The sequence below is a fragment of the Saccopteryx bilineata genome, chromosome 1 (genome assembly GCF_036850765.1).
Source record: "Saccopteryx bilineata isolate mSacBil1 chromosome 1, mSacBil1_pri_phased_curated, whole genome shotgun sequence".
Taxonomy (NCBI): Eukaryota; Metazoa; Chordata; class Mammalia; order Chiroptera; family Emballonuridae; genus Saccopteryx; species Saccopteryx bilineata.
The window spans coordinates 400,690,467-400,707,981 of record NC_089490.1 but is presented as its reverse complement, the minus strand read 5'-3'; the positions used below and the strand labels follow the sequence as shown (position 1 = coordinate 400,707,981).

Here is a 17,515-nt window from a genome sequence, read left to right as displayed (position 1 = left end):
GCCCAAGGATGACCAGTGAGGCCCAGGAATGTCCAGCAGTACCGGAGTATCCGGGTATCTTTGGGACCTCAGTTTCCCATTCTGTAGAGTCGGGGCAGGGAACTGGCCACATTGGTGTCCGGACTCAGCAATATTGCCAGGGGGAAGATGCCCGCATCTGAAGATGCCACCCGGAGAATGTTCATCGGCTGCATGAGAGTCAGGGCTACCCCCTCCTCTACCACTCTCCTCCCCCTCCCCTGCACTGCCGCTGGGCCCCCGCCCCCGCCCCGCCTCCAGTGTGAGATGGGGGGCGGGCAGCGGGCAGAGCGGAGAGCAGCGAAGCCCAGCAGACGCCGCCACCTGATCCCATCAAGGCACGGAGAGGCGAGCCACGGGTACTTGGTGCACACGGCCCCGGCGCCCTCAGACTCGCAGTGGATTTCAGGAGAAGGGTTGGGAGGTGGCGGCAATCACCAGCTACCCGGGTTGGAGGCAGAGCCGGCGCGTGAGTACTGCGGTAGCCAACCTGGGGCTGGGGGGCAGGGTGGATGGGACCAGGATGGGGGACAAAGGGTAGGCGGGAGAGTGTCCTGGGGGCCCAGTGCCTAGAGAACATGAAGAGGGGGGCACCCTGCCCCATAGGAAGCAGGAGAGGATTGGGGGAGAGGGCGATTTTGGCCTGTCCCCTATGGTGAATCAGATCCTGGTGACGGATCCCTGGGGGAGGTTGGGATAAAACTGAGGGAATGGGGGTGGGGGGAGGTGGGCAGTGATGGAGAGAAGAGGAGAGGGGAATTCAAAGGCAGGGATGACGTGGGGGTGGATGACAGGGAAAGGGGGTTGGAGGGACCTTGTGCAAGCAGGGAGAGAAAGGAAGGAGGGAGGTAAAAGACATTTGATCTCCTGGGACACTCAGTGGCAGCCTCCTCAGCCTTTGGCCCCTTCCTCTCTAGTGCCCTGGGCAGTTTCCCTGTCCACTGGGCTGTGCCATCCTCAAGTAAGGATGGAGTCTCTAAGATAGCCAACAGTCAGGTCCAGGTGGTCCAGGCCAGGGCACCCTCCTCTAAAAACTGCACCAACATCAGCCCTAGAGCTTGGAGGGGAGAGAAAGGGACTCGTTTGGGAGTGGGTGGGCGTTCGGGCCAGTTTGCAGAGCTCTCTCGCTAGTTAGTCCATTTCTTCTCGGTTGCCCTGGAGAAAGGAAAGCAATTTGCAAAACCAGGCAATAGTAGCCCGAGATAGATTGTTCTGATTAAAATTAGCACTGATATTCTGATGAAGGTAGGCACACTGACCTGTCTGGAATGCTTGAGGGAAGCTCTCTTCACGAAGACACAGGAGCAACAGGGAAGTGGTGGGACGCACTTAGGGGCAGGAGCCAAGCCCTGTACTGGCCTGGGGACCCCAGAGGGAAACGCAGCCCCTCCCAGGTGCCAGAGCCCCTACTCCATCTCCAGAAGAGGCACTAAGGAGTGAACTTGCCTAGGGAAGGGAGGCCGCCTCCAGTGTTTGAGCAGCACCCATCGGGACCTGGAATGTTTATCCTAGCCAAATGCACACCCAGAGGATACAGGGTTCTGCTTTCAAACACCCCAAGTCCTGTCACGGAGAGAAATGGTCCCTGTGGTCTAGGAAGGTAGTGCTAGCAGCCATGCAGAGTGGAAGGTGGAAGAGGACAAGCTGAGGATCCTAGCTGTCCCAGAAAGAACTTTTAAATAGCCAAAGCTGTTCAGAAATAGACCAGGCTGTATCTGAATGTGATGAGCGTCTCATCATTGACGATGGCCAAGCAGAAACTGGTGCCTGGGGGATTCCTGTGCTGACCTGTTCCAAGTGAACCTCCTACTGGGGTCTGGCCAGCTGGCTCCCCCGGGGCTGAGGGGAGCGGGATGGAGGTGGCTACCAAGCACTCCATCACCCTTCTGTGTGGTTGAAGCATCCCCAGGGAAAATTCCACCGTAGTTCCCTCCAGGCTTGATGTCTTTGGCTGACCGACAGTCCTCTGAAAAATAGGGTGGTTTCGGTGAGTTTAGCAAAGATGGGAATAGGTTGGTCCCCTACTTCGGCCTTTTGGGAAACTCCTGTCCGGGCACCGAGTCCTCTAGGCAGGATAAATGACAAAGGGAAGAAGTCCTACATCCTGAGAGGGCCACTGGCTCTGATGTCCCCCCACAGGCTGCCCACCCCGACACCGCCAGCCCTCCTCTGCCCCAGCAATCCTTGAAAAGACCTGGAGGGGTTGGACTTCCTCGGCTCTGCCCTTGGCTGTCCTCTGTGGTTGGACCCTTCACCCCCCTTGGCTCCAGGCAGATTAAGTCTGTTTGCAAGCTGGAGGAGGAAACAAGGTGATGGGGCCCGGAGAGAAGGCAAGGCCGGAACCCGGACCTCTTTCACCCCAAACAGGTTTAAATGTAATCCAGGATTAATCGGGTGAGGGGAAGAAGAGGGATTGGAAGCCCAGGGCCCCCAGGGAAGGTGATGGTCAAAAGAGTTTTCACATTACCTCACCCCTCCTGGGACCCAGGTGTCCTAGTTCCGCACATGCACATGCCCAGAAGGTCCCAGGCTCCCCCACCCCTTTGGAGAGGGGTGTGTGTGTGGCAGAAGCTGAACCAGAATCTGGAGACTGAGGCCCCTGGAGCAGAGACCCCACCCTAGCTAGGGGACAGGCAATTGCTACTGAAGCTGACTTTCCATTGGCACTGCCAAGGGCTGGGGTGCCCTGGAGCCAAGGCATTCATTTGTGGGGACAGGTGACTGGCCAGAAAGCAAGCCCTTCTGCCTCTTATACCAGCCACTCACCTGGGATGCAGGCCCACCTGCTCCCAGAGGTTCTCAGCGGGGCAGTGAACAGGAGCCCCTCCGCACTCCCCATCCCTCCACCCCCCTCCCAGACTGCCATCGGCCGCTGCTGCTGCTGCTGCTGCTGCTGCTGCTGCGGCAAGCACCTCTCACTGGAGAGTGAGCCGATGGGGCGGCCGGGGTTTCAGGTGTCGGGATGGAATCCAGATAGGGTTCCAGGATCTCAAGTCCTTCCTTCCTTTCTCTCATGGATGTACTGGTGTGGGGCTCCCACGCAGAAGCACAGCTAGGTGGGCTCAGGGCTCAGAAGCACGCAGCAGTGCCAGGGGCCGGGGCAGGCGGGGGAAACTGGTTCTCTGCGGAAGCAGCACTCCTGTCTGAGGGCATGGACTCTGGAACAGAAAGAGCAGATCTGAGCCCAGATTCTGCTAGTACCAGCTGTGTGGCCCAGACAAGGGGCATCGCCTTCTACAGCTGCAGCTTCCTTGTCTGTAAGGTGGAATAATACCTGTTAGGGTTGAGGTGTTAAACAGGATTAAGACAGTACACGTAGTAAGCCTACAGTATTGACCCCTTATGTCAGAGTTTTGAGAAGGTAAAGGTCTGGTCAGTGTTTTTGAGCCCAGTTTTTGGAGCATCATGACCAGCCCTTGGCTGAAGCCATCAGGTAAGGAGTCCTGGAGGAGGGGAAACCTTGAGGTGACACTTCTGTGCTCTGAGCCAAGCCTTGGTGCCAAGGCAACTCTATTGGGGAGACAGATACAAATGGCCAGAAGACAAAGACAAATTAGGGGCAGGCAGAGCAGACAGGGCGTAAGGGAGTGGCTGTAGCCTGAAGGGCTGGTCACAGCCCAGAGCCTGTAATTCCACCCAAGACTAAGTTATCTGGAGCAGAGTGGAGATAGGGTCTTGGTGGCGGGAGGGAGGAATCTGATCTTCCCTGGCCTCTCTGCTCACCCCACTCTTGGGAGCTCTCCTTTGCAGCAGTCTGCTGGGGCTCGGAGCCCATCTCCTCTGCCCACTACAAACCTGTTTGCCTCCTTCTCCTGCCAGGCCTCTCAGGAGCACTGGCCCTGCTACCAGAGCCTCAGGAGCCCCCATGAGTGCCAGTAAAGGGCATCCCGGATAGCAAGACCCTGGCCAGTTCAGGGCTGGGCAACCCATCATGGCACCCAGCCTCCAGCGCCTGCAGCAGGCCACCAAGATGCTGAGCCGCAGGAAAGTCCTGCTGCTGGTGCTAGCATGCAGCACCTTGAGCCTCCTCATCCACCAAGGGGCACAACTTAGCTGGTAAGGAGTTGGGGCCTCGGTGAGGGGATGGGGCCCAGGGGAATGGAGGTTAGCACCAGAACTGAGAGGGCGTCTTCCCATCCCCTGCACCTGTCAAAAGAGCCAGTCGTCTGCTGGGCTTTGTTCCTTCTCTCTTCACAGAAAGTGCTTTCCCTATGTCTCTTTAGATCCACACAGCCTCCCAGGGCAAGGACTGATCTTCATTGAAATGGCTGAGTGACTTGCTTCAAGTAATAGAGCTAGTCAGTGACTAGGCTGGGACTCTAATCCAGCCAAAGTCCTTTGCATGGCATCACATTCAGGGTGCCTCTCCAAAGGACTGCAAACAACTTCTCACTACTTCTGTTGTGCTGGAAAAGTCCCCTCCTCTGAGCCCCAGTTTCCTCAACATAAAATAGAACTGATGATATGTGTGTCCCAGCTAGTCACCCGGACACAGGATACCATGTGGTGACTAACAGGAGCTCTGACCCTACCCCTGGCTCACGGGTGAGCCCAACAAATCCCTGCACCCCTCAGGGTCTCAACTTTGCCCGTTTTCTATATGGTATGCCCTGGAGAATGGTGAGTGGGCCCAATCCCCTTTGCCGGATGATTTGCTGGTCTTTAAATGGGCGTCTGTGTAGACATTATCCTGAGCCAAAATTGGCCACCGATAGGAAATCTCAATGGTGTTCTCAAAGCTGCTTAAAGTTGTCCTCATCACATTATGATTAGGATAGGGGAAAAGAAACAAGAGAGTGCCTCAAAGTCTGGAGAGAGCTTACGGGTTATCTGTAATCCCAAATGCCCTTTTTCAGGAACGAGGAAGCAGAAATGAAACCTTCCTGAGGACTAGGAGTATTATCTGCTTCTTATACTATCATATTTCTTGAGCCTAGAACAGTGTCTGGCACACAGGATATGCTAAAAAAAAAATTGGCTAAATGAATGAGTAAATAAAGCTCCAGAGGTCTTAACAGAATCATATAACAAATGGTTAGCCTCAAAGCCCAAGTCACTCGTCCACAAGGTGAGGAGCCAGTAAATAAATAAAAATGAACAAGAAGACAGAGAGCAAGAGGATTTGGAGACTTTGTATGGGTTGCCAGACTTATGTAAATGATTTTTCTCCTTCTGGTCCTCAGTTTCTACATTTGTAGAGTGGAATTCCTCAAGGATCTCCATGGGCCGTTGTTCCTGTACTAGTTAGCTATTTCTGTGTAACCAAATCACCTCAAAATTTAGCAGCTGAGTACATCAAACATTTATTATCTCACTTCTGTGTGATAATAATCAGGAATCCAGGTGGGGCTTAGCTGGCTCAAGGTCTCATGGGGCTGCCAACTCATCGGAAGGTCTGATTGGAAGGGCTCCCCCTCCCAGCTCACTCAAGTAGTTATTTGGCAAACTTCAGTTCTTCAAGCACTATGATAGACTGAAGGCCTAATTCCTTGGGAACTGTTGCCACATGGTACCTCCACATAGTGCTGCTCACAGGATGGCAGTTCGCTTTCCCCTGCATGTGTTATCCTAGAGAAAGACACCGAGATAGAAGCCATAGTCTTTTTATAATGGAATCTCATAAGTGACATCCATCATTTCTACCCTATTCTATTCCTTAGAGGCATCAATAAGTCCCGCCCATACTCAAGGGGAAGGAAATAAACAAGAGCATGAATACCAGGAGGCCAGCAGGGATCACGTGGGTCATCTTAAAGGCCGCCTACCATAACCCTCTCCTGCTCTGTGGGTAAAGCCCAAAACGGGCCATTCTGTAGCCCACCCCACTATGCTTGGGAAGGGGCATGGGGCAAGCGGCACACCTCTCACACCCTCCTCCCTGGACCCTGCAGGTACCCTAAGCTGTTCCCTCTGAGCTGCCCGCCTCTGCGGGACTCCCCACCGCGACCCAAGCACATGACGGTGGCCTTCCTGAAGACACATAAGACTGCGGGCACTACAGTGCAAAACATCCTGTTCCGCTTTGCAGAGCGCCACAACCTGACGGTGGCCCTGCCACACCCGAGCTGCGAGCACCAGTTCTGCTACCCTCGCAACTTCTCGGCGCACTTCGTGCACCCGGCCACACGGCCGCCCCACATGCTGGCCAGCCACCTGCGCTTCGACCGTGTGGAGCTCGAGCACCTCATGCCCCCGGGCACCATTTACATCACCATTCTGCGCGAGCCCGCTGCCATGTTCGAGTCGCTCTTTAGCTATTACAACCAGTACTGCCCAGCCTTCCGGCGTGTGCCCAACGCGTCGCTCGAGGCCTTCCTGCGCGCGCCAGAGGCCTACTACCGCGCCGGCGAGCACTTCGCCATGTTTGCGCACAACACGCTGGCCTACGACCTGGGCGGCGACAACGAGCGCAGCCCGCGAGAGGACGCCGCCTACCTGGCGGGCCTCATCCGCCAGGTGGAGGAGGTCTTCTCGCTGGTCATGATAGCCGAGTACTTCGACGAGTCGCTCGTGCTGCTGCGGCGCCTGCTGGCCTGGGACCTGGAGGACGTGCTCTATGCCAAGCTCAACGCGCGCGCCGCCACCTCGCGCCTGGCCGCCATTCCCGCGGCGCTGGCTCGGGCCGCGCGAGCCTGGAACGCACTCGACGCCGGCCTCTACGACCACTTCAATGCCACCTTCTGGCGCCGCGTGGCGCGCGCCGGCCGTGCCTGCGTGGAGCGGGAGGCGCGCGAGCTGCGCGAGGCCCGCGAGCGCCTGCTGCGGCACTGCTTCGGCGATGAACCGGTGCTGCGGCCCGCCGCGCAGATCCGCACCAAGCAACTGCAGCCATGGCAGCCCAGCCGCAAGGTGGACATCATGGGCTACGACCTGCCCAATGGTGGCACTGGCCCGGCCGCTGAAGCCTGCCTCAAGCTGGCCATGCCCGAGGTACAGTACTCTAACTACCTGCTGCGCAAGCAGAAGCGCCGGGTCGGTGTGCGGGTCCGGCCAGAACCAGTCCTAGACAATCCCCCACCTCGGCCCATCCGGGCGCTGCCCCGCCGCCTCCAGGGCCACTGAGCTCCTGGAGCCCAGCCTGGGGCTGCCTACAGGGCCTGCCTTATCAGGTCCCTACTTTGAGGGGCTTAAGCACCACGCTGTACTTGGGCGTCTGTCTCTCTATCTGATCCCGCCTCCCGCTTTCGGGGAGGGTGCTGATAGGCCCAATCGGCCGGGCCATCCTCTCCTTCCTAACTGGTGACTTACAAGAGGTCTGAGGCATGTCCGAGACTCCTTTTCTGCCTTTTCCTGGGGTTTGAGTCCCATTAGTCTTTTCTAAGCGGATGAGCCCAGGCCGCAGAGAGGGGCCCTGCCTGCCAGCCTCTCGGAGCCCTAGCTCTTCTTCACAGGGGTCAGAGGTCCCCACACCATCCCTCTTCCAGGTTCCACCCTTGCCACAGACCTAAGCTGCTCCCAGACTCCCAGAACCAAGAGTTCTTGGATTGGGTTTTTTGTTTGTTTGGTTTTTCTTTTTTTAATAAAATATCTTTAAAATGTGCAAGTTGTATGTAAGTCATTGGAAGTGAGATCCCCCACATTTGAGGATGAGGCAGAAGCCCAAGAATAACTGTGGTCACCATGAGGATCAGGACCCAGCCTCCATCAAGTTCCTCCACTGCTCCTTGCAAAGGCTCACCGCTGTCAGTGACCCCCGATCGACTGAGCCACCTCAGCCCCACTCATACTCCTCTGAGAAAACCTAAATCATTTTAATTCAGTTCAGCAACATTTACTGAGCATCATCTCTGTAACTTGGGGGCACAGGTGAACAAAGCAACTAGAGCCTTTCTCTTCTTGGAGCTCGTGGAGAAACATTGAAACTGGAGCGGATGGTAAACAAAGAGGGTGGACTGCAGGGGGTTAGAGCGGAGGCCGGAAAAAGGATCATTCCAAGTGAGGAAGTGCTGAACTCAGTATTTTACCTCCCCTTTTGAATCACCAACTTCACTACTGGCCTTCCTTCCCGCAAGGAGAAGACAGAATCTGATGACTCAAATGAGGATCATTTTCTGCCTCTAATGTCCTTTAGCACAGTAAGACACCCAGCACCTTCAAATGAAACCTCTCTTAAGACTAGCAGAGCCTGACCAGGTGATGGCACAGTGGATAGAGCTTTGACCTGGGACGCTGAGGACCCAGGTTCAAAATACCGAGGTTGCCGACTTGAGCACGGGGTTGCTGGCTTGAGTCTGTGATCATGACAAGACCCCGTGGTCGCTGGCTTGAACAAGGGGTCACTGGTTCTGCTAGAGCCCCACTGCCCCTGTTAAGGCACATATGAGAAACAATCAATTAACAACTGAAGTATTGCAACTATGAGTTGATGCCTCTCATCTCTCCCTTCCTGTCTGTGTCTGTCTCTCCCGTTTAAAGAAAAGAAAAACGAGTAGCAGATAACCAGGACTTCTGTTACTTTTCTACTTTACAATGTACAGCTATATTAACATATCTGGACAAGTAAACATAGCTAGCGTGCTCTACTATGTGCCAGCCATCATTTAAGGATTTATATATTTTTAAACTTATGAGATAGTTATCATTTTATGGGTGAGGGAACAAACTTGGAGAGGTTATCTGACAGGGTTACACAGCTAAAAAGTGGCTACTAAGGTTTGATCCCAGACTGTGTAGCTTCAGAGTCTGTGCTCCTAAGTGCTATCAGAGGGCTATGGGAATAAATGCTCCAGGCTAGGCTGACCCCCTGGCCTTCCCCCAAAAGAATGTCAAGTGGAGAAACCAGGGCATTGCTAGCAGCTCATCATTTTCCACTGAGACAGTCATTGGCCTGTTTGAGCAATGGAGACTACAGCGGTTGGTTGACAGGTTGTAAGAAACTCCTGGGCCTGAAAAGGGGGCTATTTTGATAGCACCCCACTTTTTAGCAGTGAAGCTCTGGAGAGGCAAAAAGGCAATAATTATAGATATGCAAATACATAATTAGGTTTCCGGCATTAAATAGCAGTAAAGAATTGTACTAGAATCAAATCATCCACCCAAAGACAGGCATGCTGTGGCTCCAGGCCAAGAAGGTATCTGCCGCCATTCTACTCCCTGTCTGTAGCCCCAGCTCAGGTCATATCTTTGCCAGGAACAGCCTTCATCTTGCTCTGGGTTCTCCTGGAAAGCTCCAACCTGCCTTTAAGATTTGCCCTGACAGGCCTCTCCTGCTTTCCCTGACAGGAAAAGTCAGGGAAGTGGGCGCAGCCAGGTGGGCTCTCCTTTACACACCTGCCCCACCTCAGCAGCCAGCACAACTCTGGACTCAGAAAAATCCAGATTCAGGGACTGACTGGAAACATCAGGCCCTGCGAGACAGTTTCTCTGTTTGATGTAGGAGCAAGGGCAGACCCTAAGTAGGCTCCGAATTAAATATTAGCCTTCAGTGGCTGAGCAGGGGCGCGTCTGGGACGCCTTGGCCCAAACTTCTCCAGCCTCAGCCACAACCCGCGGGAACAGTCTAGCCCCGAGTCTCAGTGCCCTGCAGAGAGTCTCCCTCCATCAACACACGCGATACTGCTCACTCTGTGCCCACTATACACGTTCCCAGGGCTCTGCTAGCGGGTGAAACATGGTCCCTGCCTGGAGGAGCTCACACTGATGTCTCAGACAGATGTGTAAGTAGCAACCAGGGTGATGACTTGATGGAGGCAATTACCTCCATAAGTGCTTTGGAGTTCAAACCCTGTCTCTGCCACCACCTGCTGGTTACATGGCCTTGGTCTTAGCCCTTGAGCCTTTGAACTGAACCATTTTCTTCCTGGGCAGTGAACAGTAGTTGACATAAGGCACCTAACACAGTACCTGGCACATGGAAATGTTCCCCAAACTCATGTTGTCAGGGCTCCTCTGGACCGACACCCTTCATGTTGTAGATGTTAAGGATTGGCACATTGACTCCAAGAGTTTTCCAGCAAGTGGAAAAAAGCATTTTGAGGCAAGGGTGCCTCTTCCTACTTTGCTCAAAGGCACATCAATGAGAGCAATGACAATTGCTAATATTTATTAATCACTTGCTCTGTGCTAGGTGTTTTTCTCCGTGCTTTATGTATTTGACTTGCTTGAGTCTTACAACAACCTGGTGAGATACGTGTTATTCCTGTACCTCTTTCACAGAAGGGGACAATGAGGTACAAAGGAGGTGGAATGCCCAGGCTCACCCAGCAGGAGAAGCTGAGCTAGGACGGAAACGACGTGCAAGCCCCGGTTTCCACCACTGGAAGGCCTGTCCCACCCCTCACACGCCCCAGCAACCCCTGCAGCGCATCTGAAAGAGCGGTCTTAGAAAAGCCCCTGAGAGTGGCGGGAGTGCGAGGAAGAGGCAAAGAAGGGAAGGGAAGGCAGGCACAGAGCGGAATGTGGGGATCTGCCAACACAATTGGGCAGCTTCCCAGGAGGTCCTAGTGGAAAGGGGACTGAAGGGCAGGAACACCTGAGCAGAGGCTGCCGGCCATCCAGACGAGAGGATGGAGGGGAAAGGGGGGTTGAGCGGTGGCTCCTTTCTCAATCTTGTTTGTAGACCTGAGGTTAGCTCCTGTGAACCAGGGGATTGCATGAATCTGAAGCCCCCAGCCAGCCAGCCCTCTCCTTCCCAAGAGCTCCCTGGCACAGTCCAGTGGGCAAAGGATGGGGCAGGAACAGCCGCCTCCATCCCCACTCCACCTCCACCCCCAATCTCATGGGATTTGCACAACACCCAGGCAAGGCACAGGCGTCAGAGCCTAACACCCCATTACAAATGGGGAAACTAAGTCCCAGCGAGGGGATGTGGCTTCCAGAGGTGGCTTAGAGCCAGACCAGAGACAGGCATGAGGACACTTCCATGAGCTGGAGCTACAGGAGGCAAGATCCTGGGTCTTCTGTCCCAACTGGGTCTCCAATCCGGAGCTCCCTTCCTGGTGTTCTCCAGCCTTGTCAAATGCACTGTGTTCAAAACCAAACATCCCATCTTCTGCCTAAACCAGCTCCTCCAGTGCTCTCAGTTTCAGGGACTGGCTTCCCCATTTCAAGCAGATACTCAGCCCCAATTCTTGGTGTCTCTTTAATGTCTTCCTCACCCTTTCCACAGCACCACCTACCTGTCACATCCTGGCTCCTGAATAACTAGCATATGCCACCTCTCTTTCCCCCCATCTGGCTTAGTCTGAGCCCTAAGAGTTTCTCTATTGGTTACATCAACATATTCCTAACTGACCTACCTGCTTCAGGCTTCCCACAGCAAACGCAATCTCCTCTCGGTATGCACAGCACTTCTTTTTTTTTTTTTTTTCCTTTTTTTTTTGTGACAGGACAGAGAGACAGAGAGGGACAGAGATGAGAAGCATCAATTCTTTGTTGCGGCACCTTAGTTGTTCATTGCTTTCTCATATGTGCCTTGACGGGGGAGGGGGGTACAGTAGACTAAGTGACCCCTTGCTCAAGCCAGCGACCTTGGGTCCCCACACTCAAGCTGGGGACCTCTGGGTTTTGAACCTGGGTCCTCTGTGTCCCAGTCTGACCCTCTATCCACTGCGCCACCGCCTGGTCAGGCACACAGTGCTTCCTCTTGAAGCCCTCTGGTTCTGTCACTCCCTTGTTTGAAACGCGCCCTACCTTACCAGGCCCACAAGGCCCAGCCTAGCCTGATCCTCCCAAAAACCTTTCAGCCACACTTCTCATTGTCCCCCCACTCCCTATTGGGTTCCAGCCACTGGATTTCGCACTATTCCCTGAATGCAATGGTGTGTCAGGTCTGCATCTTGCTAACTCTTTAAAGCTAAATTTTACCAGCCAGTTATTAAACACAATTAAATTATATGAAAAAAATTTAAGTTATATTATTAAAGTATATAAACTTCCCATTAAATCAATTATATTAATAACAAAGATAAATACAACTTATTACTTCCTAATTAGTTTACTAGATTTTATTTTTATTTATGTTCTTATATCGATTGTTTGTGTCTGGTGGGAATCCTACAGAATTGTGTGCTACTTACACACATCTCGTCTGAACAGTATTCGGTGACCTTACATTGGTGGTGTGAAATCGGCCGTAGTGGGAATAGTTAAATTACCAATCAACAAACACTATATCAGAGGTTGATTTATTGTTTTGTGGTTCATCTGCACCAGGGATTGACAAACTAGAAGCCAAATCTGGCCCACCACCTGTTTTTGTAGATAAAGATTTATTTGAGCCCTGGCTGGTGGCTCAGGGGATAGAGCTTCGGCTCGGCGTATGGACGTCCTGGGTTCGGTTCCCAGTCACAGCACACAGGAGAAGCAACCTTCATGAGAAGCTGGTACACTCTCAGAGAGCTAAACACACACCTGGAACGGCAGTGACAGAAGTTGGAGGATCTGGTGAAAGCCGAAGGAACGGTGGACCCAGTTGCTGCCCCAGGCAACAAGGTAGCTCGCAAGTGAGAGTCGTCGTGAGCAAGCTGTGGCTGCTGCTGGGGGCCCCGCACCAACTTTCGTTGCAGGTAAAGGATACAACTCCTGTCTTGCTTCTACTCTCCAAGTCTTGCCCAAAATGTCACTCATGACCCCCATTGAGTCAGGACTGCAGGAAAGAGAGTTCTGGGAAACATAGTTCCCACTTTGCTAAAATGACACTGCAAATTCACTGAAGCTTCAGAGGTTAATTTGAATACTAGACCCATGAAGACCAATTAGCACCAAAGGACTTTAGAGATTAAAGGCCACAGTCCTGAAGCCCTCAGATTTGTGCTGTGGTTATTTCCCCCGTTGCAAAATCTTTTTTAAATTATTTATTTATTGATTTCAGCAAGAGAGAGGAAGAGGGGGGGAGAGAGAGAGAGAGAGAGAGAGAGAGAGAAACATCGAGCCATTCTTCTGCAAACTGCAAGGTCCAGAGGGACCAAAATAGTCTTGAAAACACAGAGAACACTATGCTGACACATTTAATTGATGCCATTATGCAAACTGGACTCTGAGCAGGAAAAAGCAAGCGTCTTAGGTGCCTTAGACACATGTGTATCTGAGAGTCAGAGATGAACCTTGTGGAACTTCAAGGGCCTTCCACATCAGAGAAGTTTCCAGCAGGCTAGAGGCCTGGGGAACATCAGATCTCTTCTAATGTGAGAGACAAGTCGCTGTCCCCTATGTCATACATCATAAAGCAGGCGTCCCCAAACTACAGCCTGCGGGCCACATGCGGCCCCCTGAGGCCATTTATCCAGCCCCCACTGCACTTCTGGAAGGGGCACCTCTTTCATTGGTGGTCAGTGAGAGGAGCACTGTATTTGGCAGCCCTCCAATGGTCTAAGGGAAGTGAACTGGCCCCCTGTGTAAAAAGTTTGGAGACCCCTGCCATAAAGGAAGAGGAGCAATGTATGGTATGTCTTTTAGATCTTGGAGTCAACACATATCACCCTTGGACAAGGTGCTTTGACTCACTTTCTGAATAACCTGTAAATCTGACAATGTTAGGTCTAGATCTAAAAAAGGCTATTCAAAATTCCAGGCTATGGGGCCTGGCCAGGTGACGCAATAAATAGAACATCATCTGGTACACTGAAGTTGTGGGTTTGATCTGAGTCAGGGCACATACGAGAAGCGACCAATGAGTGCACAACTAAATAGAACAACTAAGTGGAACAATGAGTTGATACTCCTCTCTCTCTCTCTCTCTCTCTCTCTCTCCACCCTGCTCTAGTAAATGGAAAAATTAAAAAGTAAAAGTTAGGCCCTGGATGGTTAGTTCAATCAGAGTATCATCCCAAAACGACAAGGTTGCAGGTTTGATCCCTGGTCAGGGCACACATGGGAAGCAACCGATGAATGCACAGCTGAGTGGAACAACAAGTGAGCTGTCTCTCAAAAATCAAATAAATAAATAAATAAATAAATGCCTGGTTAGATAGTTCGGTTGGTTGGAGCATCGTCCCAATGCGCAGAGGTCACCGGTTTGATTCCCAGTCAGGCACATACAGGAACAGCTCGATGTTCCTGTGTCTCTGTCTCTCTCACCCTGCCTCTCTCTCACCCTGCCTCTCTCTCCCTCACACACACACACACACACAAAAAAAAAAAAAAAAAAAAAAAGAAAGAGAGAAATAAAGAGAGAAAGAGAAATAAAGTCCAGGCTATGATACAAGCTGCCCTACTGCTTGGGCATTACGCCTGGTAGATCCACGTGCCTGACTTAGGTGTCAGCCAAAGACGCCATGTGGTGCCTCTGGCAAGTCCCAATAGGAGTATCACAGCTACAGCCATGCTAGTCTCTGCCAATGATTCTTCTACGTTTTAGAAAGCAGCTTCTAGTTTTCTACTGCACCTTGGAACCGAATGCCTGATTTCTGGAACATCAAGTGATGACTGTACCCAAATGTTCTTCACGAACTAGGTGCCATCTGAGCTACAGAAGGATTAAATTGGATTCACACAGTGGCATCCCACTAGAAACTGGAGTGATGTATACAGTACTGTGCCCAAGCAGATTCATAAGGCACAAATGAACGGGCTAAGCCGGTGCTTCACAGTCCCATGCTATTTGTTTCTACTGCTTCACCTCCTCTCTCTTAGTGTACAGTCAGCACCTTCAAAGGGGAGAGGAAAAAGAACAGGTCTGATTTCTGGAAGGCTTTGCACAGTAAGTCAGTGCCAGCCAGAGTGGACAGCAGCTGCATACAGCCCCGTTCCAGGGGGCCCTGAAATATGGTGGTGAAGGAAACGGTAATCCTCCCGGTGGGCAGTACATGTGCTATCCACGTGGTGCAGACGAAAGAAAGCCTATGGTGCCGATTGACATGAACTCAGAGCAATATCTGATGGGCTGGCCATTTGCAGAGACTGGGAAAGAACACACCTGGGAACTTGATGACATGATGGTCTTATACAGAGGTCTGCAGACAGCTTCTTAAAATGCTCACAGAATGCGAAGATATTCATGTTCATTGTAAATGCCCCTGGGAGGCAATCAGTGGAGGAGTCCTCACTAGTTAAGATGACCCGTCCTGTAGATTCAGTCAGCCTCTCTTCCCACGTGAATTGGTGCTTTCTCAATGGACCCGTGGGAAGAGCAAAACCACTAGATTTCTGTTTGTGATAGGAGCGTTCTATCTAGGTTTTTACACCTGCGGTTTTTGTTGTTGTTTTTTTTGGGGGGGGGTTGTTTGTTTTGCCAAGAAAGAGAGGATTTATCAAGGAGATGGTGCAAAGCCTGGAGTCACAGGTCATGCTCAAAGACCTAGCCCCCGATGGCTTCCAAAGGATGGATTATCTAGGGGGGAAAATCACTAAGCATAGTGACTAATAGAGTTACGGTTGTGGTCTCTACTGATTGGTTGGTCCTTGGGTAGGGGGTAATTGATCATTGCATCTGGTCCTGATGACAGCCATGGAGTTGTTCTGTCCAATTTTACAAGGATTTGTTCTGTGGGATCCTTCTGCTTTCCTGGGTCTGGAACTAAAACACAATTGAGGCCAGGATAGTATGTTTAGTTTGATTTAAAATTCTGTCTCACCCTGGCTGGCTGACTCAGTAGTAGAGTGTTGGCTCAGTGTGTGAAAGTCCTGGGTTCAATTCCCAGTCAGGGCACATCGGAGAAGTACCCATCTGCTTCTCCACCCTTCCCCCTCTCCTTTCTATCTCTCTCCTCCTCTCCTGTAGCCAAGGCTCCATTGGAGCAAAGTTGGGCCAGCGCTAAGGAAGGCTCCATGGCCTCTGCCTCAGGCGCTAGAATGGCTCCAGCTGCAATGGAGCAATGCTCTAGATAGGCAGAGCATCACCCCCTGGTGGACATGCCACATGGATCCCGGTCCGGCATATGCAGGAGTCTGACTGCCTCCCCGCTTCTAACTTCAGAAAAATAAAAATAAAAAAACTGTCTCAATAGCCAACAGCCCCAGGACCTTGTCTGTAAGATTACTGGATGCTGACCAGAAGCTCATTGTCCTGAGGGCTTCATGATTAAGCAGGGGAGAGGAAGGTGGGCAAGTCAGGGCACGGAGACCAGTTTAAGTCAGTAGAAAAGAAATCAAAATAAAAAGCCAGATTAAAGAAATAAGGTTTCTGCACAATTATAATTCCCCCTGTTGTTTTGATCATTCCTCAGTCTTGAGGAATATTGGGCAGCTGAGCACAGGTTCAGTCAAGAGGGAAGATTAACTTCTAAGCCAGTGATGGGCAATCTTTTGAGCTTGGTGTTTCAAAATTCGCCAAAAAAAACGAGCATAACTCGGGTGGTGTGTCACTTCGAGAAAAACCCCATAATTCCACGATATTTATAGTTTAAATAACAAAAATGTATAATTGTAATATATAACTGTATTTAATAAACCAAAAACTAATTATTTAACTTACCTGCTTAGTGACTTCTTTGTTCATCTGTCAGTCGGTTTCTTTTGTTGGTCTTGATATTATTTAACTTGTGTGGGGTGCCATGAACTAAGATAAGTGAGAGGGAGGGGGAATTCTTTAACTAACCTGCCTATTAGTGACTTTTTTGTTGCTAAATTTCATTGGCTAAATCTTCAATTGAAGGTTGGTATTTTGTACACTTCAAGCCTAAGCAAGCGCTACTAACTTCATCTGTCAATCTGTTTCTTTTGTTGGTTTTGATATTATTTAATGCTGAGAATAAGGTCTCACAAAAGTACGTAGAGGGGGGAAAAAAAAGTACGTAGAGGGAAAAATTGTGAGTAAAGCCATTGCTATATTTTTCAGGGTGCTAAAATTGTCTGGTAATCAGTTCCAGGCACTCCAAATTTCCTGTTCATAGTGGCACTCCTCTTGATTCTCCAAGCGGCACCTTTCCAGATTCTCAAGCTTGACCTCATGTAGACAAACACCTGAGCCCAGATACTGTCTTGAAATTCTGCAAGTTGCATCTTATGTAAATTAAGATGGCTGCCTCTATTTCTAATGGCGGGAAATGGCACCCATAGCACAGGCCCTCGCCTCTCCCAGCCTCCCCCCTCACTTATCTCAGTAATGATGGTCAATTAGAAATCCACGACACCCCAGAACAGTAGATTGGATGATGGTTGCTGTGGTCATGTGATTGCTGGTAATGGCGATCACAGGGCCCCCAGAGATGCGTCCCCCGCGGCATTCCGCTGCTCCCTGCTCCGCCAGCGGGAAGTGAGGTCAAAGATCCCCTAATGGCCTAACCGGAAGTCCCAGAACTAGATGCTCTGTGCCAGAGTTCTGTTGTTTTGGCTTACAGACCTCCAGCACAGAGTGTCTACACTACAGCAAATGTTTTATCCTCAGCTACTGTAGCTGGCCATGCAGGAGCCAAGAATGAAATGTCCTTCTCAGCAAGTGGCCCCATACTTCTCTGGTATGTAGCTGCATGCGGCCGTGTGTCATCGAAAATGGCTACGCGTGTCAGTGCTGACACACGTGTCATAGATTCACCATCACGGTTCTAAACTAATCTTGTCCGCCCATCGTGCCTACAATCTCACATGCCCGCTGCTTCCGAGATGGTCCCTGAGACTTAGA

At 51.5% G+C, this 17,515-nt stretch overlaps 1 protein-coding gene across 2 annotated transcripts; it reads left to right on the top strand.

Moving 5' to 3' along the window:
• Positions 1-347: 347 nt before the first annotated feature.
• GAL3ST3 (galactose-3-O-sulfotransferase 3) lies at positions 348-7,483 on the top strand. Of its 2 annotated transcripts, none has more exons than XM_066254063.1 (3): positions 348-487; positions 3,838-4,074; positions 5,910-7,483. In XM_066254063.1, the coding sequence occupies exons 2-3, from the start codon at positions 3,950-3,952 to the stop codon at positions 7,078-7,080; spliced, it is 1,296 nt and encodes a 431-aa protein (XP_066110160.1). In that variant the 5' UTR covers positions 348-487; positions 3,838-3,949; the 3' UTR covers positions 7,081-7,483. The 2 variants fall into 2 exon arrangements, with proteins under 2 accessions (XP_066110160.1, XP_066110161.1); XM_066254064.1 differs by lacking the exon at positions 348-487 and adding an exon at positions 5,679-5,802 and having other exon boundaries at positions 3,993-4,074.
• The last annotated feature ends 10,032 nt before the right edge of the window (positions 7,484-17,515 follow it).

Coding starts and splice junctions, on each gene's coding strand:
- GAL3ST3 (XM_066254063.1), top strand. CDS start 3,950: ATGGCACCCAGCCTCCAGCGCCTGCAGCAGGCCACCAAGATGCTGAGC. Junction 4,075..5,909: donor CAAGGGGCACAACTTAGCTG/GTAAGGAGTTGG, acceptor TGGACCCTGCAG/GTACCCTAAGCTGTTCCCTC.